This window comes from Balaenoptera physalus (genome assembly GCF_965194825.1).
Source record: "Balaenoptera physalus genome assembly, chromosome: 11".
In the NCBI taxonomy this organism is placed as follows: Eukaryota; Metazoa; Chordata; class Mammalia; order Artiodactyla; family Balaenopteridae; genus Balaenoptera; species Balaenoptera physalus.
Window position 1 is genome coordinate 61,824,568 of NC_138896.1, and position 23,771 is coordinate 61,848,338.

Below are 23,771 nucleotides of genomic sequence, written 5' to 3' on the forward strand. Positions count from 1 at the left end.
TAGTTCCCTGACCAGGGATCGAACCCAGGCCCCCTGCATTGGGAGCGCAGAGCCTTATCCACTGTACCACCAGGGGAGTCCCCAGGAATCCTCTTCTAAGCTCAGTCGTGTTGTCGGCAGCATCCAGTTCCTTGCAGCTGTAGGACCAAGGTTCCTGTTTCCTGTCACCCAGGAGCCTCTCTCTGTTTCCAAGGCCACCTGCATTCCTCCCCACGATGCCTCCCCTCCATCTTCGAGGCACGAAGTGATGGGGCTAGTCTTTCTCGGGTTTCACATCTGCTGCTGCATCTCTCTTGCCTTCCTCTTCCCCAGCATCTTTCTGACTCCAGCCAGAGAAGGTTTTCTGCTTTAGAGGATTCATGTAATTAGATTGGGCTCACCCAATCCAGGATGATAGCCTTGTTTTACAGTCTGTAATCTTGATTACACCTACAAAGGCCCTTTTGCCACACAGTGCATTGACAGGTTTTGGAGATTGGGGCATTGACATCCTTGGGGAAGGGGGGATGTGTGTGTGTGTGTGTCTATTATTCGGCCTATCAAATAGTATGAATTAGAAATTTAACGTCTTTTCCAGATATTTCACCAGTTGTGCCAACGGATTCATTCTTTCCCTATTTTAAAAGCTACCTTTTTCACACATGGAATTCTTTTATAGTGTATGTTTATTTCTGGATATTCTGTTTTGTTCCACTGATCTGCTTGCTTTCACGTTAGTATCAAACTTTAAAAATTAGTTGTTTTATGAATACATTTTAAAATGTTAGAGAAGGTTTTTCTCTCGATACTTTTCTTTTTGTTAAGAATATCTTGGCTATTCTGTCTTGTGTATTCTGAGATGAAATTGAGAATTCTTGCATTAATTTCTTTAAATATCCTGTTTTTTAATTGGAATTTTGTTGAAAATACATTAATTAATTTAGAGAGGATTTGATATTTTATAATAGTGAATTTCTCCAGACAGAATAATGAGTATTAAAAGTTAAAATTCAAGACTATTTTTTTGAGTAAAGTTTTATTTGTTTTTTTCCATATCAGTTTTGCAATTTTAAGAGTGCTAGTGGCTATTTCATAAGGAGATTTTTTTTTTAAGTTTCTGTGAGAATCTTATGTGTAATATATACTTACTTTTTTTTTTTTAATTAATTAATTTATTTATGGCTGTGTTGGGTCTTCGTTTCTGTGCGAGGGCTTTCTCTAGTTGTGGCAAGCGGGGGCCACTCTTCATTGCAGTGCGCGGGCCTCTCACTATCGCGGCCTCTCTTATTGCGGAGCACAGGCTCCAGACGCGCAGGCTCAGTAATTGTGGCTCACGGGCCCAGTTGCTCCGTGGCATGTGGGATCTTCCCAGACCAGGGCCCGAACCCGTGTCCCCTGCATTGGCAGGCAGACTCTCAACCACTGCGGCACCAGGGAAGCCCTACTTACTTTTTTTAGTTAAAATTTTTCTTATTACTCTGTTTTTTCTTTGAAAATCTGTGTCTGTTGCCTCAGGCTGGACAGATACAAGGTTTTTGTTTCTGCTTATTTGGGTTTTTTTTTTTTTTGTCCTGTGTTAATTTAAGCCTGCAAACATCAAATTGTAAAGCAGTGTAAATATAACTGACTTCCCAGGAGTCCTGCTTCTGCTTTTCTCCACATAGTGACATGTTCCATTTGTAATCGAGAATTTAACAAAAAACATGCTTTTAAGTACTGGTTAGTTGCAGGACAGGAGTGAGTCAATCTGAGGTGAATCGAGTCTTAATATGAATATCAGGGGAAACAGGACTTTCAATTGGCAGTATTGACAGGTCTGAACAGTAGGGATCAAACTTGAATAGTGGACTAAAACTATTCTGTCCCCCTCAGACAGAAACCAAGCTGCTTCATGAAATCACGTCAGAACCTTTCCTTCTTTACGCTTGCTTCGCAAGGTCAGTAACAGCTTAATTGACTTGTATCTTGCTTTTGCACGTCTTTGCTCTGTTTAAGGGAATAAGTAGGATGGAAACTTAAGGTTGTGTATGTATGGGGAAGCTATGGAACAGTGAGCTAGTTTCTAGTTGTACTACTGCGGTCACTAAACGGAGGATATATGGCAACCTGTGACCCCACGTTCTATGCCGAAATGTGGTGCAGAAGTAATTCCATGAGAACTTAGCTCCTGATGGCAGGTATTATTCATCCCAATGTGTTAGATGTTGTGTGGGATAGAAAGACAGCACGGTGCTCAGAGGTGGGAATAAGATAGTGCAAGGAGCGTGGAAATTGCACCCCTTCCCCCAAGAGAAAAAGAAAGAAAAACAAAGAAAACAAATTGGAGTCCCTAGAATGAGTTCTGACTTTCGATATTTATCCTGGACTGTCTGTACCCGCCTTCCTGTGGGGAGCAGGAAGGAGTCGGTTTTAAGAATTGCTGTCTCTGGCCTCAGTCTGGAATTGTCTGTACACCCAGCTTTCCAGAGTTGATCTTGGATCATCCACTAATTTGGGGGTGTTTTGAAGGGATTTTAATTTTTAAAACAACCACCACCACCAAAAACCAAAAAAAGTAAACACATCTGCTGTTAGGATGTCAAGTCATACCCAGATAAGGGATAGGAGAAAAGTGTCTCTCTGCCACTTTCAGCTGCTCCGAGCCCACCCCAGTTTTCAGTTTTGCTCCTACAAGTCAGTTATAGAAAACTTCATGTGTGTATACACAATGGAACTATAATGGAAAAGAATTGAAAAAACAAGAATAGATATATACATATATATTTGTAACCGAATCACTTTACTGTACACCTGCAACTAATACAACATTGTAAATCAACTATCCTTCGATAACCAAAACAAAATAAACACACACACACACACCCCCACACAAAACTACAACAACCTGCATCTGCTTTGTTTCAAACCTGCTTGTTTCAGAACCTCCCCAGTGCATTTGCATTTTTCTTGCATCTACTTCCTCCGTTGTTGCCAGGCAGCCCTGGCCACCTCCCAACAACTGGACCTTGAATCCAGTTCCACGTAGTGAAACTGAGCAAAAGACAACTCTACCCCTGTGAAACTGCCTTTACATTCTAATCTTTTAGCTTTAGCTCCGCTGACAAAACTGAAAGTGCAGGGGTGTGATCGCTCCGTGCCAGCAAGTGTCCCACTCTGAGGGCTCTGGCTGCCTGCTGACCATTTAGCCTCTGCCTTGGCTCTTCAGAGTGGAGTCAAGCTCCCAAAGTCAGCCCACCTACGTTTGGATTCCAGCACTACCACTGTCCCTGGGACTATGGCAAGGCGCTTACCTCTCCTTGCCTGTTTCCCCATATTGTGTCAAATGGGGACACAGTCAAGCCTACCTCCTGGGGCTTCTTGTAAGAATGAAATGACGTGATGTTGTAAAGCATGTAGCAGGTGCTAACTACATATTCGTTCTCAAGGGTATTGGCATTATGGTAAATTATTACCACTTGTATTTAACAGTTTCATCCTATAAATAGACTGCTCACTTGTTAAAAAGAAGACTCAATAGCTGAGCCCTAAGTATTCGAAGGCAGAGATATAAAGCATTCTCCCCTGCAATGAGGATGTAACTGTAAATATATCCTACTGAGAAACAAAAAGCCTTCCCTGTGGTTGGCAATCTCCCTTTCCCCTGTCACGTGATTGCACCAAGAAAAAATAGAGATGTAAGTGGATGAATACATTTGATGTCTACTCACATAACGTTAAGAGCTCACTCTTGGTTTCTAGAGGAGTATGAAAAAAATTTCTGATGTGAATAGTTTTTATTGTATTTGTAAATACAGTGGAAAGGTTTTGTGTTTGAATTCTTCAATTAAGCCCTTAAAGAGTCTCATTTTAATAACATTTATGGTCTGATTATGAAGGTGGCACATTCTTGGGCAACTGGAAATTCAGAAAAGCATGAAGAGGAAGATTAAAACCCTGCCTAATCCCTATGGTGTGGCTGTTAACATTCTGGCGTGTTTTCAATACATTAGATGTGTTTAAAATTTAATTTGGGATTATACGCCTTTTTATGTAGCCCATATCTTTCATTTACTAACTTAGCCTATCATTAAGTGTTCTTTTACAACATGACTTTAAAAATAACTGTGTGGTGTTCTACCATATGGATCTTGTACAACTAATTCAAATCCGTTATACATTATGGAATATTTAGGGTTATTTCTGGTTTTTCACTGTGGCGAACATCCATGAGGCTAAAAATATATCAGCAATGTAGTATATTTACCCTGTAAGCAGGATACGACCGCTCCCACCATTTGGGGTCATTCTTTTAAGTATTTCCCAGTGGTACCTTGTCATTTTAATTCTTCATTTCTTTGCTTACTAGTGACGGTGGACCTGGGTATCCATTCTCCATGTATTTAGCAATTACTTGTATTCCTTTGTGAATTTTCTGTTTAGGGCCTTACACATTTTGGTCAGGGTTGTTGGTCCTTTCTTGCAGTGAAAAGGTATTTATAAAAGAGGGGTATCGGGAATTCCCTGGCAGTCCAGTGGTTAAGACTCAGCGCTTTCACTGCCGTGGGCCTGGGTTCAATCCCTGGTCAGGGAACTAAGATCCCACAAGCTGAGTGGTGTGGCCAAAAAAAAAAGGGGTGGGGTATTAACCCTTTGTCAGTTGTTACAGCCATTTCCCTTTTCTAGCTGTCCAAAAATGGCCAGTTTAAAATTATTTATTGGACACACTGGCCTGCAATATTTGAAAGAGAAACATGTTTTTATTCTCTATTCAATCAATTCTTTAAATTTTTTTCATGTTCTACTCTGTCATCTCTGTATAAATGTGAGCCATAAAACTGAGAGATTATTTAATGCAAAGTCTAGGTGGAATTTCGTATTCTGACTTGTTTAGCGATCACATGCCTCATTCTGGTACAGCACTGCCTGAGGAACACAGGAATGCAGTTCAGAAGCCCAATAAGCTCATATGGGTTTAAAATAAGCCCCCACTTCTATCTGCTTGAGTCTGCTTTCCCAGCCCCAAAACCCCTCAACAAGATTTGAAATAAGAACAATAAGAATTATTCTCTATCCAAGAATTGTGCTGGTCGAGAAGGCCTCTTTTAATTGTATGACCCCACAGGTGCAGGGCCTATGCATCCACCTGAAGTGTCCCCATTTTTAAGACCCTCCCTACTGCCTGGCCTTTGCTGCTGCCGTCTTGGGAGGAGAAAATTCTAAGGGACATCTCTTCTGACCCCTACCTTTTTTTTGGCCACAGCGCGCGGCATGCAGGATCTTAGTTCCTCCAATAGGGATCGAACCTGTGCCCCCTGCAGTGGAAGCACATAGTCTTAACCACTGGACTGTAAGAATGAAATGACGTGATGGAAGTCCCTGACCCCCACCTGTTCCCTGCCTCGTTGGCAGCTGCTTCTCAGGGCTCTCCAAGGCCTCTCCTCTCCACTACCTTGGTTCAACAAACACTTGCTGAGGCCCATCATGTGGGCAGGGCTCCAGGCCCTTCTCTCCAACCACCCAGGCCACACCAGAGAGAATCAGTAACAGCCTGTCTGAGTCTGGCATTCAAATTCATTACACCACAAATATTTAAGTACCCGTTCTGTGTTAGGCCATAGCATTACAAAATAAATAAAACAAGAGTCATGAAAGAGGCAGGTGCTTCCTGGGGGATGCAGACAGGTAAGCAGGCAGTGGCAGTCTCAGAGACAAATACTCTGAGGCTTATTTTACTAGTGTTTTTAGGAAGAGAGGAGGGTGGGAGAGGCAGTGGTGGTGGCCCCGTGTCCTAGCCCCTTGAGGCCTTTAGGACTGTACCTCCCCTCCCCTTTCCCTCCTTCTAAGAGAGTGGAAGGACTGTCAACTCCTTGTATGAGTAGGTGATGCAGGACAGGGTCAAGGGCAGAAACTTGGAATTGGAGTCAGAATCAGGGAACGCCATTAGCAGATCCTTAGGCAAGTGACTTGAACCTCTTTGAGCCTCAGTTTCCTCATCTGAACAGTGAGGACAGAGCCTCCTTCTGGGCTGCTGTGATGGGTAAATCAGAGAGTAATACTAGTGGCGGTTATGGGAAGAGCTGCCACTAGCTGCCAGCTTTATGTCGTCTTGTGCATGGAAGCAGCCTCCTTGCTCAGAGCCTAGCTGGTCATTAACACAGAATAAATGGAATCATTCTGGCTGCTGCTCCTGAGGTCAGAAGAGAACTGAGGAAGAAACCGTCTCATCAGAGCAGACACCCAGTCTGGTTCCCGGGTGGTGAGGGATGTGGTCAGGGTGTAGCCTAGGCCGGTGGGAGGGGCCAGGATGAACAACCTGCCTCCCCAGACTCAGCGATGCAGATGTGGAGGGGAAGGAGGCCTGTTCAGGCGGGCAGCCAGCCTTTCCTCCGTCTCCTCACAGGATGGACCCCACAGCTTACGCTGAGCTGTTGAAAGAATCTGGCAACCAGGTTTTTAAGAATGGGAACTTCTCTTTGGCCATCAGAAAGTACGATGAAGCCATCCAGATTCTCCTGCACTTATACCGGTGGGGGTAAGTGTTTGGATTTTCTCCCTGCCTTTTGTTTGTTGTTGTTTTTTTAAGTAAACGGGGACTCACGCTCTTACTCTTGTTTTTTTCTCATTTGTTATCACACCACCTAGTTTCTGTTTCCTTTCTCCTTCCACTTTCTATTTGTCTTCTCTGCAGTGTTAGCTCAGAGACTAGAGGAATTCAGGAAACAGAAAGTGAAACTCAGGGGACTGTTGATGAACATTACAAACTTCCGCTTCTGTCTGGTTCCAGGATCAGAGTTCCTGGGATGACTGAAGCCCCCAAGCCCCTCACTTGTCATTCATTTCATCTTGTTTATCCATGCCATCAACCCCCTGGCCACAGGGCACACCACCAGGAACTAAGCCTCACCTCTTCCCCTGCCCCTTCAACTTCTAGCAGACCTGTTCCTGAACATTTCAGGATCACGACTGCTTACAGGCAGGACCCCAAAGAGCTTTTGTTGATGTAGTTTGTAACTATCAATAAAGCCCATATTAGAACTCAAAACTGAGAAACATTTAAAATATGTATTTATTCATCGTTTTAAAAATAGCAGTAATAAACCCATGACATGTTAACATAAGCAACATTTTTATGAGAAATAACTATTTTTCAAAATGAAAAATTTGGTGAGAAGAGTTTTACATTTTATATTTTCGCAAGTCTCTTTAATGTCTGTCTCAATGGAAGATATCTGTCTTCTCACATCTGCTTCTGCATTTAGTCTGTTGTGATGCCACACGCCAGGTAGCCTCTGGAAGATTCCCTATCCACGTGTGAGAGAATGAGTGTGAAAAAGGCACACACTGTCTTGGTATTAATTGTATTAGTTTTCTGTTGCTGCTTTAACCAATGACCACCAATTTAGTGGCTTAAAACAATACACATTTATTATCTTACACTTCTGGAGGTCAGAGGTCCGAAAGGAGTCTTACGAGGCTAAAATTAAGGTGTCACCAGGGCTGGTTCCTTGTGGAGGAGACTCCATTTCCTTGCCTCTTTTACCCTCGAATGGCTGCCTGTATCCTTGGCTTGTGGTCCCTTCCTGCATCCTCAAAGCACATCATTCCAGTGTCTGCTTCTGTCGTCACATCACCTTCTCCTCTGCTGTGGCCGGCTCCCTCAGTCTCCCTCTTATAAGGACCTTTGTGATTGTATCATAATCCAGGATAATCTCCTCCTCTCAAGATCCTTAAATTAATCCCATCTCCAGAGTTCTTTTTGCCATAAAAGAAAACATTATTTGACATATATACACTAATATGTATTAAATGGATAATTAATAACCTGCTGTATAAAAACATAAAATTCTAAAATTCAAAACAAAAAAAAACATCCTTTGGAAACCGTTATTCAACCAACTACAATTGTGAAGATATTTTGACGTTGGGAACTACTTGAAATGGTCTTGGGGACCCCCAGAGGTTTCCAGATCGTACTCTGGGGACAGCTGTAGTAGAGGAAGCAGAGGTTGGCATTTGTAGGGTGTATGCAGCCTAAACGTGTACCGAGAAGTGGCACCGAGTTGAATTCCCGACACATGGCTCCCACCTCCTCCCTCCTTGGTGTCTACACTCCAGCTGGACTTGAATTGACTGTAATTGGCCTGAGCCTGTGTAGTTCTGTCATTCTGCCCCCTCTTGTTTCAGGTCAGAGCTTTGTCAGAGCTGGGCCTAGAGCTCCTCATTCGGGGGAAAACATTGACCTTTCTTGAAAAGGTAATGTTGTGTCGTGGTTGTGGCCAAAGACTGACCACACTGTGAGTACTCAGATCTCAGCGCCACCACTTACCAGCTGTGTGACCACTAACGGGACACCTGCCTGCACCGTCACATGCTGCCTGTCATGGGACCTTCCTGACACAGTTCCCCGGGCCCATCACTGCCTTCCTGCTGCTGCCAGCTGACATAGGGGTTTAGGGACTTGTGGTTAACTGAGCAGGTGCTCTCAGGAGAAGGGGACTGAGGGAAGCAGGATAGGGCAGGGATGGTGTCTCCGCTGGAGTCAGCTGCAGCCTGATCCCCTGGGGAGCTCTGGAGCCGGAGTTGTACTGCAGAGCTGTCCCACTTTGGGACAAGGAGGCTGACCTTTTAATTCCCATGTCAGTCAGTCACCGGTTGTAGGCTGTCTGGCCCCAGGAGTTGTCCTAGGGAGTGGGGCTGGCTTAGTCAGCTCAGGCTGCAGTAACAAACTACCACTGACAGGGTGGAATAACAACAGAAATTTATTCCTCACAGTTATGGAGGCTGGGAAGTCCAAGGTCCAGGTGCCGGCCAGTTCAGTTCCTGGTAAGTGCCCCCTTCCTGGTTTGCAGCCAGCCGCATTCTCACTGCATCCTCGCATGGTGGAAAGAGAGAACGGAAACCCTCTGCTGTCTCTTATAAGGGCACTAATCCTATCGTGAGGGACCCACTCTCCTGACTTCATCTAAACCTCATCACCTCCCCAAAGGCACTCTCTCCAAATACCATCACTACGGGGGCTGGGGCCTCAACGTATGAATTTGTGGGGGGAGGGACACAGTCCCTAACGGGGGTGTAACTTTCTGGGGAGAGGGCAGCTCCCATTAGGCTGAGGATAAATCGCTGGAGAACGGGGCGTCAGGAGACCCTAGCTGTAGCCAACACTCATTCCTGCTGGGGTTGGCTGCACTGGCCAGGGTGTCTGGGCTGGACACATGGCGTCTACTACACTGTGGCCACGGCTCCATTGTCAGTTACCCTCTGACAGCCCCACTGCTTCTTCTGTGCTTCTGGGCCCTCATCCTTCACTGGGAGGGAGTGATGGGCAGTGAGAGGAGCCGGATACACCAAGCACTGCGGGTAGGGACATAGTAGAGGAGATTTTTGCTTTGCTTTATTTTCGTGGGTATCTGTATTACCTAACTTTTCTATTTGTATTATTTTTACAGTTAAAGTATTCAATAAAAAAAAAAAAGAAGCATAAGCCTTGCTTTTCCACCTTGTGTGTCTTGAATCAACAGCACTTGGGCTTCTGTTGACCTATTATGGTATATTTTGTGTTTTGCTTCTTGCAGCCTGGTTTCACCACTAACCTTGCATCTGTGTGACCCCCTAGACCCAGGCAGGAGGGGCCCTGCCCTGCCAGGCTTTACAGGCCTGCTTTGGCCGTCCTCCAGCTGTACCCTCCCCACAGGTGGGAGTCTGGGGCCAGGGGCTTTACCCAGCCAGAGCCCTTGCCTCCTCTTTCGTCCACACTGTGGGTACCAGGCCCCTGGAATTCCTGTCCATGGACCCTGCTCCTAGGGCCTACACAGGCCTCTTAGCCGCAGTCCATTCTTTGGAGCGCTGTCCAAGGTCAGGAGTGTGGACAGAGCTTGGGATTGTGTCTTCTGCAGTGCAGGATGAAGGCTGAGATGGAAAGAGAAGAGGGAGTGGGCAGGGGTGCCAGCTTGGCCCACCCTGCCCTGACAGTGCCTGTGTTCTAAATTTGAAGCTTGCCTTTCAGTTATTATAAAGTAGAAGGCTAAAAGATATTTTATTGAACATCTGTAAGCTTGAGTTATGGCCTTCAAATACTTAGACTAGCACTGTCCAGTAGGACTTTCTGTGATGATGCAAATGTTCTATAGTAAAGAATTTGGCTATTGAGTACTTAACAGGTGGCTAATACAACTAAGGTACTGAATTTTAAATTTTATTTAATTTTAATTAATTTTAATTTAAATGGCTACACATGGCCTGTGGCTACTGTATCGGACAGGGGTTAGCCACATGGTGTGAGGGCCTCCTTTTGCACTCTGGCCCCGGGTCCTGCACGCATTTGGGTGGCCCTGCCTATGTAGTAGAACAGTGTTCATCCTGCATCTTTCGCAGGGCCCGTGGGGACAGTGTGGTCATGTGTTCTGATGAGCTCTGCCTCCGTGCATGTGGGGTGGCTCCCACGGAGTCTGTTCTCTGCGAGGGCTCGGTGGGAACGCCCATCCTCTCCGTCCTTTCGTAGCATCTTCTCCAATGGTCTCTAAAGGATAAAAAGACCTGTGGAGATCAGTAGGAGGTAGACCCAAGGTGTTGAGAACATTTGTCACGAAAAGATAGGAACAGGATTTGGGAGTGAGGAAGGGAGACTGGGGCATAGCAAACATCCCAGGCTTTCCAGGCTATGAGGGTCAGATGTCATAGGCATCATTGGGACACTTCCTACTGAAACCCTATCACGATGGCAGCAACCAACACCAGAATGGTGGCCTTCAAGGTTCTGTATTTGCAGGATGAAAGAACTATTTACCGACCACCAGTTTGTCCTTTCTCACAGGGTTTCCTCCAGGGACTTGGCTGTGCTGCTGTGCAACAAATCCAATGCGTTTTACAGCCTCGGGAAATGGAACGAGGCCTATGTGGCCGCCAAGGAGTGTCTCCAGTGGGATCCAACCTACGTGAAGGTATGGTGACCGCCAGACACTGCGGCTGCTGCCTCTTCCTCTTAATCTGCCTCCTTCCCTTCCTTCTTTTTAAAATGGAAATGCTAGGAGTGCTTCTCATTCAACTCTCTTTGCACTTAAGACAGATGTGCACAGAGCATGCGTGCTGTATCTGGAGAAGAGCAAGAAGGATGGTGGCCAAGTGTTGAAAGGCATTTGCAGGGGAGAGCGGAGCCGGGCCTTTTGGCAGATGGAGTCCAGTGGAGATCCTGGTGGAGCTCATTTTGTTCTGATGTAGTTGCACCAATATTCGTAGTCTGTTCATGTTCTTTGCAGTTTGCAAGTTTCACTGTCTTCTTTGTGGCCATAAGAATTCTCCGGGAGAGGGGATTTATGGCAATCTTTATTTCTTGGAGTTTCTGCTTCTAATCAGAGAAGGGAGGCTCCAGGAAGGCTCCTTTCTTTCTTTCTTTCTTTCTTATTTATTTATTTGGTTGTGCTGGGTCTTTAGTTGCAGCAGGCAGGCTCCTTAGTTGTGGCACGTGGGCCCCTTAGTTGTGGCAGGTGGGCTCCTTAGTTGTGGCACGCGAACTCTTAGTTGTGGCATGTGAACTCTTAGTTGTGGCATGCATGTGGGATCTAGTTACCTAACCAGGGATCGAACCCCAGCCCCCTGCATTGGGAGTGTGGAGTCTTAACCACTGTGCCACCAGGGAAGTCCCAGGAAGGCTTCTTTCTGCATCTGTTGAATCTCACATGCCTTCAGCTCAAAAGAATCCTTATGCCAAAGTGTCACATTTTGGGGTGATGTATTCTGATCCCCTTCCCCTCCCTCCAAAATAAAAGGTGAAACTTAGAACTGAGGAAGGCAAAGAAATGGGAAATTCTGTACCAGCTTGCTTGGTTGGGGGGGAAAAAGAAAAACCACCTTTTTTTCTTTCCTTTTTCTGATTGTTATCTACTGTTTTAGACTTTTAAATGACGGTGGAAACAAATCAGTAAATAATCAGAGATTTGGTATTAAGTGGAATTTCAGGTGCTTGCTTTTTTATGAACCCAGTTGGTGAACACCTTGTGTTATCTTAGACAGAAAATTGTTTTGGTAGCTCTTGATACTGATTCATTTTGATGGTTAAAGTGGGGAAAGCAGTACGAATCATTTTGTTCCTTCTCAAGAGTTTGACAGTTTGTATACAGGCAAAACTGACCATTTTCTTGTATTAATCATTGTAATTTTCCTCTCTCTCCAGAAACCAAAAAAATTTTTTGGCCTCTGGTGTATGTTGCCTATAATGTGGGGCTGGGTAAACCTCAGTGCTTGCCATTACCATTGGAAATTGTGTTTACTTTGATTGAAAGGAGCAGGGAACAACTCCTGTGCTGACATGACATCTCATTCTTTTCCAGAACACTGTATTCGTAGGATTGGTTTCATTCCTCCCTTCTTGGCCAGGCTGCGATTTGAGGCATGAATACATAAACCACACATGTCATTGGAACCAGGCCCGCTCCCTCTCTCTGGGTCCTATGTTAGATGCTGTGCATGTCATGGACTCGAAAGGGATTATTTTCTTGCCAGTTAAAAAATGGCAGGAGCAATGTGGAAATCCTGTATCCAGAGCTTGTTAGAAATCTGTATGTACCTAGAAGTCAGACTCCTGCAGTCTGTTTCCTCACAGCCTCAATCTTGCCTTCAGCAGCAGGTCAGAAGAGATGCGGGTGTGTTACGGTTTTGCTTTTCTTCGTTGCAGGGATACTACCGAGCTGGTTATTCCTTGCTGCAGTTGCTCAAGCCTTATGAAGCCGCTCACATGTTTTTCAAGGGTCTGCGACTCGTGCAAGTCAACCAGGACCAGACCCAGTTTGCTGATTTCTTGGTGGGAGTCTTCACCACGATGGGCAGTAAGTCAGGACTGGGGGAGGCCCGCCCTCTTTCTTTCTTTTAAAGTGCTTGTGATTTCTTTGAAAGCCTCCTGGGGACTCAGATTTCTGGGGAGATAATTACAGGGTGTTTTTCTTTTTTTTTTTTTTTTTTTGGGTGTTTTTCTTTGTGGCTTATTTATGTAGCTTGAATGAAACTGGTTTTTACACTAGAAAGCACATGGGAAGCTTTGTTGACTGGGGCCTTTGTGAAAACAACTGGGTCTTTTTGCACAAATCACTTAAAGCTGTCCCAATTTTCCAGTTTTGTTTCAGACTTATCAAGTTTTCTGTGTTGCTAGCCATAGGGATTTCCCTACTTATACTGCGTGTTTTACGTGATTTTTGCATGTATCTCTCCAGTGTGTCAAGAAAATGTTCCTGTTTGCTATGAAAACAATCTGAAAAGGCTGAGGGAGGGGCCTGTGGAAGCTGACAGTCTACGAGGGACACACTGGGTTGGGCGGAGGGTGGCGGTTTGCATCACTTATTGGGTTATTAGTCTGAAGACCTGACCCGTGAGACGGCTTTGTCAGTGGCCTGGAATTGGCAAAAATAGACAGTTATGAAACACAATGTAATATGCTCCCTGCCAGGGACCAAGGAGCTCTTTCCCTGGTTATCACAGCGCAGTCTAAAGTTCTGCCAATGGTCAGGCTGTTGTTTCCAAATACTGTGTTTGGTCAAATTTAAGATTGCACTAATTCAAGATGCGCCACTAATTTATGTTCTGCCGTTGAGACAGCATTGATAACAGCACATGCCCTGATTCTAGAGATGGTAGAATGTGAGCAACGGCACATGTTAGAATTGCTGGAGAATGCTCTCAGCTTCGAAATGGGGAAATTACTGCTGACGATAGACTCAACTGATATAGATCCAGCTCTTCCCATTGCAATTGTGGGGAAGCAACTTTTGTGGTCCGTGGATGGGATCCTACAGATTTTTGGCAAGTTCGGCACAGAGAAGGGGCGAGAGCAGTGTCAGGCAGTGGATGGGAAGGGGTTAGAGGTGGTCTCAGCTGTGTCTCCCGGCAGAGAAATAAGTGTCCAGACAGGTGCTAATGGGTCGCAGCTTTCCCGTCAGCCTTTTGCCGACAGTGACTAAAGCCTGCTTCCCTTTCCTCTGAACCTGATGGCTTGACCCATTCCCTACACTTCTTCATTGTCCTCTGTGTCTTTTAAAAGCCACTGTTCTGTCAGAAGCCAGGCCAGAGTTATGGGAATTCCAGACAACTGTCTCTTGGTGACTGCCCCTCTAAGAAATCTGGATCCTGAGGGGGGCAGTTAACAGGATTTCTTAGGGTAGTGCATCCCAGACTTTTCTACCAGAGTATACCTGTTTGGAGGATGAATGTTATGCCCATGGCCCAATTTCTAAATTTTGAAAAATGTATTTATGAAAATTGTGTATCCTTTTTATACAACATATGTTTGTTTTGCTATTTACTCATTTTTGGAAATTGATAATCCTAAAAGAGGTGCCATGTTATTCTGGCCCCTGACCTGTCGCCTTGGATGTTCTCATCCACGAGTTTGCAGGGTCATGAAATGCAAAAGGCCACTAGCTTGAAAGAGTGCAAATTGACTCAAAGAGCTGCTTGACCTGGGTTCCCGTCTTGGTTTTGTCACGAACTAGCTGCACGATAAGCCACGAAGCTTGATCTCATTTCTCATAGTTTCTCACTGTTGGATGAAAATGATATTTGTCACCTTTCTTAAAGGAAGTGAGTTTTATAACTTCCCTTAAGCGCCCATTTCCTCTTCCATATATGGAGGTAATAGGCACTGCCTTATTGGTTTGAGGGATTAGTATAACACCCATCACTGGGCTTGGCAAATAGAGAAGCTAAGTGAGTGTTAGGTCACATTATGCTGCCTTAGGGGACTGACTTTCACTCAAACTTAAAATGATTACCACTTCAATTATATAGGATTTTATATACTTTGAAAAGGCTCTTCTTTTTTTATTTAAAGTTTTAAAAATTTTTATACAGTTTTTAAAGGTTACTTTCCATTTACAGTTATTACAAAATATTGGCTATATTCCCTATGTTGTACAATACTTCCTTGAGTCTATCTTATACCCAGTAGTTTGTACCTCCCACTCCCCCACCCCTATATGGCCCCTCCTTTTTTTTTTTTTTTTTTTTTGGCTGTGCCACGCAGCTTGCAGGATCTTAGTTCCCTGACCAGGGATCGAACCCTTGCCCCGTGCAGTGAAAGCATGGAGTCCTAACCCCTGGACCACCAGGGAATTCCCAGTTCTCTTTTCTTTTTGATATCTTAAATTTATCATTTGTCTATGTGTGGTCTTAATTGGACTACCTTTTCCTAGATGTTCTAGACTTTCCCCAAGTTAAAATTTCTAAATTCTGGAACTTTCTTTCAGGTGACCCTGTTGTTTTGCAAAGCTTCTTGCCCTGCTTTGATTATATTTTCACTATTGGATTCTCAACTGAAGTGTGGCAATCTGTAATAGAAAAGTTGGCAAAGAAAGGATTATTGCATGTAAGTGAAAGGAGATGGCTCTCTTGTGGGGAAAGTACATTCTTGCTTAAATGATTTCTTTCTGCTGCCACTGGGGGATTATAATTTAGTACTTGCTTATCTTGATGCCAAAGTAACTTTTAAACTTTAACCTCATTAAAGATGGAAAGTCACTGAGATATATTAGTTCGCCAGTTTCCATTTTTTAAGCTAGGAAAAGTTTGTGGCAGCCTCACTCTTTGCTGTGTCTCCACTGTCATCAAAGAAGTGTAAAGTCCAGATGCTAATGGTGATGTGGAATGAGGGAAATAAACAATTGCCTCTTCATCTTCATAATCCTCTTTATACGGCATTTGCTAGCCAGGGCCTGATAACGTGCCTGTGCTTCTCAGAGGGTTGCTGTATGATTTCAAGGGACTGTTACCCTCAGGTAGCAGCAAGGCTGTAGGACCTGAATCCAGAGCCAGGAATCCAAAGGATGGAGGAGCCCAGTGGACTGTGGAAACTGGGCTTCAGTGCCACACAGGTGCCTCCGTGAATCCAAATCCTCCCCAGTCTAGTCTGGGCTAATTCCTTCCTCTCTGAGCCTCATTTCCTCATTTGGAAGTTGCAGGATATAAACCTATTCCCTCCCAGTTGAGGTGAGGATTAGAAATAGTGGACCAAAAGCACCTGATAATAATGTTCATTGAGGGTTTACAGTGTGCCAGACACTGAGCCAAAGGGGTTTTATAACACCTGGCACCTGTATGTTCAGTGCCCAATGAGTAGTAGCTGTCATTGACGGCAGCCTATAAGCGCTCTTGAGAATGGGCTGGCCCAGGCTGGGAGTTTGGTTAGAAAGGGCCTGCAGGCTTTTTAAAGCCAGGCGGTCCAGAAAAGTCACCAAAAGCCAGGGCAGCCTGTAAGGACTCTGGACCCAGGAAGGCTGGATGACTGTAGGATACAGGATTCTTCGGTTTTTGAGAAGGTCACGGGTGCTATTGGGAATCTAATGAAATCGATGGGACTCTCTTTGCACACACACATACACACAATTACGAGTGTAGCTTCAGGGAGTTCATGGGAACCCCCTAAAGTCTGGCCACGGGCTCCCAGAAGCACATCCCCATATTACAGTCTCGAGAACGTGGCAGTGAGGGGGCGGAAAGCAGGCTGCACTCTTGGGGAACCAGGAATCAGAAATCCGGGGCCCTGTTAACAAGAAATCTGGGATCTTCTCTTTTCCGATAAGATGAGTAAACTAAGAGATCTTTCTAGCTTTATTTTAAAAAGTGCTAAAATTCTGTGATTCCAAGTGTTAGGGTAGATCTGTTAGTGGGAGGCCCTAGGCCTCATTAACAGGAAAATAGTTCCATTTACAGCCCCCAGGAAAGAACCTTTTACGTCCCCTCTTCCCCACGTGGGATGAACGTGAATAGAGCTCCATAGTCTATGTAGAGAGGGAGGGAGTGGGAGCCCAGTAGTTCCTGACGGCCTATCACCCAGCCACGGAGGCCCAGGAATCCAGCCCAAGTGGTGGTCCCGTATCCTACCAGCAGTGGAGCCTAGGCCATTTTCAAACACTGCAGACGGAGGCACCTTATAAAAGCCAGGTCAGCCATCAGGATTGTCAGAGCCCTGAACCTGTCATCTGAGAGAGTCTGGGCAGTGGGGTCTGTTGAGGGTGAGCACTTAAGAGTGGGCATCAAACTGAAAGAAGCTGGAAGCAAGATGTAGCCATAGACTGAGTTCCTGTGGTGCCACGCCCACCGGCAAGAGCATACGTCAGGGACGTGGATTTTGAGACTGGGTCTCCAGTCATGGCCATGCCAAGCCTAGAACTCCTGGACCAGCTGCGTACCTGGATGATCCCAGTAGGGGCCTCTCAGGATTTGCTCTCTGTGTGACCTAGGGAAAATTGCTTAACTTCTCTGGGATTCAGTTTAGGTTTAACAACGGACTTTCTGAGAAAAAAAAAAAAAGTCCTGATCTGCGGCATTTGCCACTTCCTGTGGCGTAAATTCTCTCGATTTCAATGGCCAATTTCAAGCTGCTAAGTCGACTGGAGGACTCAGATTTGGCAAGAGATGTGCACAGTGAGCTCTCACTTATAGGAGCTGCCCCAGCACACCACTCGATAGGGTCTCATGGACCCCAAATAGCAGTAATGTGCTAAAGAATTAATTGGGATGGGCTATTTCAAAAGGATTTGATTCTTCTACTTGCTAAGCTTTAAAAACTTTGCAGGAAATTACTTGTTTACCTCCCTGCCCCTGTACTGTCCCAGTGCTGCCTGCCATCGGCTGCTCCTGTCCTCAGCAGGCTTTGAGGAAAGGTGGAGAGAGCTTAGCTCTCAGCACCAACAGGAAGTTTGCCAGACAGAGACACTTTGGTTATCATGGCTCAGGCTGAAGAACTTGGCAGGTGACTTAAAAAAAGAGACAGGGCTAGAGGGTGTCTTGTTCTGTGTTTTTGTTTCTGTGTTTTAAAGCTCAAGATTACTTTTGTTCTAATAACCCATGTGGAGACCATTATTGTTCCAGCTTTTTCTGTTTCTCCCCTTTCATCAGTCATTTCTACTTCTGTCAGCGAGAAAAGACCGGCTACCGAGAAATCTCCGCGTCCCAAATTTATCACTGAAAAGTCTCTTTGAGGTAAGGTGGCTTCTTGACACATACGGTTTCAAGTCAGGCCACTTCCGGCCTGTGGTGTTTGGGACCTTCCCCTTCAGCTACCTCACTGCAAATTTGTTATTTATGGTAATCTGAGGCTGGGGCCACAGCTAATCAGGGGTTTACTGATTCTAAACTTTATGAGTCGGGGGGTGGGAGAAGGGGGAATTGGATGAGGGCGGTCAAAAGGTAACCACTTCCAGTTATATGATAAATAAGTCCCAGGGATGTCATGTACAACATCATGAATATAAGGAACACGGCTGTATGTTCTGTATGAAAGTTGTTGAGAGAGCAAATCCTGAGCCCTCTCATCACAAAAAGAATTTTTCTTTTTTTAATTTAATGTTGTATGTATATGAGATGGTGGATGTTGACTAAACTTGTGGTCATCATTTCACGATGTAGGTAAGCCAAATCATTCTGCTGTACACCTTAAATATATACAGTGCTGTATGTCAAATTATATCTCAATAAAACTGGAAGAAAAAGAACCCCAAACTTTATGGGGAAGGAGTTTGAAGTTTCATATTGATATGGCAACTGCCGTAATTCTTCCTGTGTTTTTTTTTTCCCAGAAATATGTCTTCATTGGACTTTATGAGGAAATGGAACAGGTGCCCAGGCTAGTCCAGTGGCTCATCTCCATGGGTGCAAGCATCGAGACCATAGGACCGTACCCTCTGCATGCCCTCATGCGCCTCTGCATCCAGGCCAGTGAGTTCTCTCCTGGTGGTACGCCCACCACACTGCCCTCCAGCTCGGACTTCAGGGACTGCACTTAGCTCAAGTGAAACCAGAGTGTGGAGTATTCAGATGATTTGAATAGTTCATGATTTGATCATTCAGATGAATGAAGGCAGCAGGGAAACAGCATCATTTTTCTTTCTCCCAGGACCTCATAGCTAGAGGCCCACACTGAAAGGATTCTGTGTTCTCAGACAGATCCTGGCAGCAGAGTGGAGCCCTGGGATTCAAGGACGGGACTTGGGACAGACAGCCTTTGCTGGACAGAGCTCTCAGGGGAGCTGTGGAGGGAGTCTCCTCCCGGTGACAAAGGCAGCCATGGTCTTTTTCCAAGTTCATTTCCTCTCGGCTAGAGGACCAGCTACTGTGGGGAGTGGGAGGGGGGAAGCCCCAAGGGGAAACACTGGCTATTGCTGATACAGTTTGCTTGTGGTTCTTTTAAAGGAATCCTATTTTCATATATGTATATATAATTTTTTTTTAGTCTTCACCACCTGGCTATAGGATTTGAATTTTAAAATATTTTTATCATTAAAACACACACATATAATATCCACATTTACACTTTAGATAGAAGTCTGTTTTTCTTTTCTAAGCATATGTAGCTTCACTGTTGGACACTGACCCACACTATCTTAGAGCCAGAAGGAGCCAAGAGAACTTGTCTACACTGTCTTCCTCTTCTAGGCTGTAGCATCTCCTCAGGATGGGAGGGGGGGTGGCCAGTGGCTTGAAGACCTGAGCCCCCATCTCTGCTTCAGCCAGATTTGCCCTGTTGTTATACATTTCATCTGTTGGAGAATCCATAAAAGGTTTCACTCTTATACAGTGGATAAAACATGTAAAAGTATGAAGTCTGATTAAAAGCAATCTGATCCAATCCTCCCAGTTTCAAATTAGGTGTGCCTCTGGGTATGAAAGTCACAATTCTTCTCTGTGTCTACTTTTTAAGTTTGCTCCTGCGGTTAGAGGCAGGTGTGGATGAGATCAAGTCTTCAAGTTTATCCCCGATTCGTCTCTCAGAGGAAAACTGACATGGTGACAAATGGTGTCCACAGAGTTGGCAGAATTATGTGGCTTTCCAGGACCTACAAGGAAGGAGTCTGGGGAAAGAATTTGAAATCTTCGTCCTATTGATAGTAATGTAGTGGGGTAATGATTGTTGCCCTGCCCAGGTCCTCTTTACGACCAGTGCCCCCAGCCCCACCTGCTGCAGCACAGCTGCCTCCTTTGCCAGGGAGCTGCTCTTTGCCAATAGGCACCATCTCCCTCTCTGGAGGCGGTTCTGTAGCTCTGGATTGATTGACACCGGGGTACAAAAGGTGAGCCCCTGCCTCAAGGTGGGTCAGCACTGTAGTGTAGTTCCTGCTCCACAGCTCCCCGTGGGATCAGGCTGAAGCCGACTCAGCTGAGGCCACATCTCTGCTTGCCTTCATCCCCTGCCCTGCCCTGCTTCCCTCCCCGTCTTTCTCCCTCTGTCAATAAATCACACGTACAAGAATCCCTGTCTCAGGCTGTGCTTCTAGGGAATCTGACTTAAGTTTCCTATGAATAACTTTATATGACTCATCCTTTCAGTGCACAAACTCTGTGTCTCCACACCTGTTTGTGGCAAGTGACAATGTGTGTTGGATGCCCCTTGGGTTCCCTCGGTGTGGTGCACAGTGATTTGCTTTGCAGCTTTTCTGTGTGTTGAAAATAACATCAGTAACTCATTCCTTCAGGGGAAAACCATCTTTTCAAGTGGTTAATGGACTACAAGCCCGAGTGGAGAGGTCGCATCAACCAGAAGGACAACGATGGCTGTACCGTCCTGCACGTGGTTGCCGCCCACTCCCCAGGGTACCTCACCAAGCGTAAGTGGCAGCTCCGTTCGGAGCTGTGCTGTGGGTGGAGTGACTTCAGGCGCTAGGGAACCCACACAACTGACCGCTTTACCCGTGCCATCCCGTGACAGGCTTTAATAGTCAAAAATATCAAATTATGCATTCCTTTTTTTTTTTTGGATCATATGTTCAGTTTGCTTTTCAGAAAGAAGTTTACTCTAATATATTTTATCCTTGAAAGTCTTATCCAGTGATACTCTTCTTGAGCAAAAGTACTTACGTAACTTTAAATTTTAAAAAACTTTCTGTGATTTAAGACTCTAAGCATTAATTTTTTTTCTGGATTTAATTATTACAAAATTATTATTACTACAGAGATCACCAAAGCAACATAAATATATTAAATTTTCTATAAGTAATTGTTAAAAAAAATAATTTTGGAGGGAGGTGAGAGAAGGATGTGTCATGGTGCCTTTTAAAAGGGGCTTGGCAGCTACTTAATTTTCCCTTAGGTTGATACTCTGGAGGTCAGGAGCTTTCACCTCCTTTGGGGCAATACTTTGGTAATTGCATGGGTTTTCTATACTATGTAACAAATCACCGTAAACTTAGTGGCTTAAAATGACACTCTAACTCTGTAGGTTAGTAGTCTGACGTGATCTGACTGAGTTTTCTGCTCAGTGTCTCTTGAGACTGTAATCAAGGTATTGGCTGAGGCTGCATTCTCATCTGGAGTTCCAGGCCTTCCTTCAGACTCACATGATTGTGGCAGAATCCGGTTCCTTGTAGTTGTAGGACAGAGGTCCCGTTTTCTTGCTGGCTGTCAGCTTCTACAGATCGCACACATTCTTTGTCCTATGGCCTCCTCTGTCTTCAAAGCCAGCAGGGGAAAACTTCTTGCGCATCAGATTCCTCATACTTTGAATCTCTGCCCTCTCCTGTCTCTGACCTCTAAACCTTTGACCTTTAGGGCTCATGTGATCAGGCCAGGATAATCTCCCTATCTTAAGGTCAACTGCTTTGGGACCTTAAATACATTTGCAGAGTCTCATCATAGCAGAGTTTAGATTAGTATTAAATGGATAACTGGGAGAAGGTGTGTGTACACCAGGGGTTGGGAATCTCAGGGCCTGTCTAAGAATTCTGCCTATCACAGTGAGGTACTTGATGGGTAAGAAGTATGACTTTTTAATTTTGTCTTATTTTTGTAAAATGGGAGGAAAGCATTTGTGACTGGGGAGATGGGGAAGGAGAGCATCACCAGCAGGACGATACCTGGAGTAGAGGTGCTTTGTTAAGGTGGTGAATTTTAGGAAAGCACGGGTACGGAAGCTGGGAATTGGGCATTGATTCCTTTAACCCTCTGTGCTCACATAAGTCTTGGTACCTCCAGGGATACACCTGTTACATTCTGAAATCTGTTGCACCTGTGATCACAGAGACACCTTGATGCTTGGCAAATAGATATGTCAAAGCAGCAAATGGAGCTGGCAGCCAGAGGTGGGGCTGCAAGGGTTGAAACAGTGACAAGAAGACCCTGATGCAAAAGCAATTGCCACTTCTTCTCTTGTCTCCAGACAGGCTTTTTTTCTGGAAGTATATTCTGTTTCCTCTCTAGGGAATAAAGAAATCTGAAGTCACAGCTTGCTGTCATCCTTACAGCTGTAACTGTTGCCTAGTAACCAGATTCCCCCTCTCCTTGCTTGTTGCCAAGGAGAGGGGAGAAAGGTAGAGGGGAGTGCACTTCTGAACCTCTTAAAAGCTATTATCCTTCACACTCCACACAGGTCTCCTTGCTCTGGGGACTTGGCTGAATTGCCCAAGGCCAGCAGTTCAGTTTCTATAAGCAGAGGGACACTGGTCCCCTTGCCCCGGGCTGTTCAGGCCGGGAACTGGGAGGAAGTGCACTCATGGGGATGTCTCCTTACAGAAGCAACCATGACAAACCGCCCCCCCGCTTCTCACTTTGGCCTGCTCTAGGACAAACAGACGATGTGCAGATGCTCCTGAGCTTTGGGGCAGACCCCACTCTGCTGGATGGACAGTCCCGGTCCGCCGTGGATGTCCTGAAGAGGAGCAAGAAGTTCAAAGCCATTGAGAAAATCAACAGTCACTTGGAAAAGCTGGCAGCATGTTCTAAGGACCTCTCAGGTACAGTTTCCAGGGAATTAACTCTTTAGAGGGGGCAAAACTGGTACAAATCAGTTTATCTTTTCTTGGTACATGAAGATGGAAGTGAGCACCCGCCCACACACAATCTTTGGAAAACTTGTTTGCTGTTTTTGAAAGATAGAATGAGACAACTCTTACTGTGAGAGTGTCTACCACTTTCTGGAAACTTGGCAAGTCTACATTTGGGCAGTAAGGGTGATTTTTTTTTTTTCCATGCGTGCACACAGTAAGAAAGAAAAAATTCAGACAGACCATGAGATAACAAAAATCAAGCCCACTTTTCAGAAACAACCATAGCTAACAATTAAAACTACACGTATAGCTCTATTTTTTGAGCTGTCAGTTTGGGACAGCATATATGGACTAACTGCTGTATAAGGTAAAGTGCAACAAGTCAGCCCTCGTTGTTGAATTTTGTCTAGTAAAGTTATTTGTGTCATTTACATCCTATTCCTTAACTCTGGGTTTTCTGTGCTTCATCTGTAGATTGATTCTGAACATTGAAAACCATTAAATCACATTTACATGGTAGTATGATTTCTACAAATAGTAGCATAGTTGGACCCATAAAAAAGAATCACCAAATGCCCCGAGAACTTTGCTCTTTAAATGTGATACTCTTTAAGCATCCTGGCTTGATGAAACATATACATACACATTATTGTATATGTGTGTGTATATATGTATGTACACACATATATTTTTAGACTTTGTTTAGACTTTAGTTTAGACTGTAGCCCCAGCACATATATATTATGCTTCTTTTAGTTCTTGCGCTCATATGTGGCTCTTGTGGCTCACGCTGTCTGTCTAGATTTTTCTCTTACTCTGCTAAGTACCAACCCCAGTAAGTTTTTCATGGAGGAGATATGCATAGTAGACTCGTGGTGTTTTTGAAAATGTCTTTATCCTTAGATTGAGAATTGGTCTGCATATAGGCATTGTATTTTATCGATCCTCAGCTGCACTTTCCCCCCACATTTTGCCATCTTTGAAACTGGAATGTGTTTCACAATCAGTGACGTGTCACAGTTTAATGGCAGCGTTTTCTGGTGTGTCTGACAATCTGGGATCTCTTAGATTTATGAA

At 44.8% G+C, this 23,771-nt stretch overlaps 1 protein-coding gene across 8 annotated transcripts in view; it reads left to right on the forward strand.

Annotated features, from left to right (window-relative positions):
* Positions 1-23,771, forward strand: part of TRANK1 (tetratricopeptide repeat and ankyrin repeat containing 1) — an 86,960-nt gene that overhangs the window by 14,493 nt on the left and 48,696 nt on the right. For 4 of the 8 annotated variants that reach the window (XM_082412704.1, XM_082412700.1, XM_082412706.1 and 1 more), the window contains 9 exons: positions 6,359-6,490; positions 8,731-8,781; positions 10,769-10,895; positions 12,626-12,776; positions 15,186-15,304; positions 17,836-17,919; positions 18,516-18,654; positions 20,409-20,540; positions 22,491-22,661. In XM_082412704.1, coding sequence (XP_082268830.1) covers positions 6,360-6,490; positions 8,731-8,781; positions 10,769-10,895; positions 12,626-12,776; positions 15,186-15,304; positions 17,836-17,919; positions 18,516-18,654; positions 20,409-20,540; positions 22,491-22,661 — 1,105 coding nt within the window. In that variant the 5' untranslated portion in view covers position 6,359. Of the gene's footprint in view, positions 1-1,435; positions 1,917-6,358; positions 6,491-8,730; positions 8,782-10,768; positions 10,896-12,625; positions 12,777-15,185; positions 15,305-17,835; positions 17,920-18,515; positions 18,655-20,408; positions 20,541-22,490; positions 22,662-23,771 lie in introns of those variants that run through there. The other 4 variants (XM_082412701.1, XM_082412703.1, XM_082412705.1 and 1 more) reach the window with 3 other exon arrangements.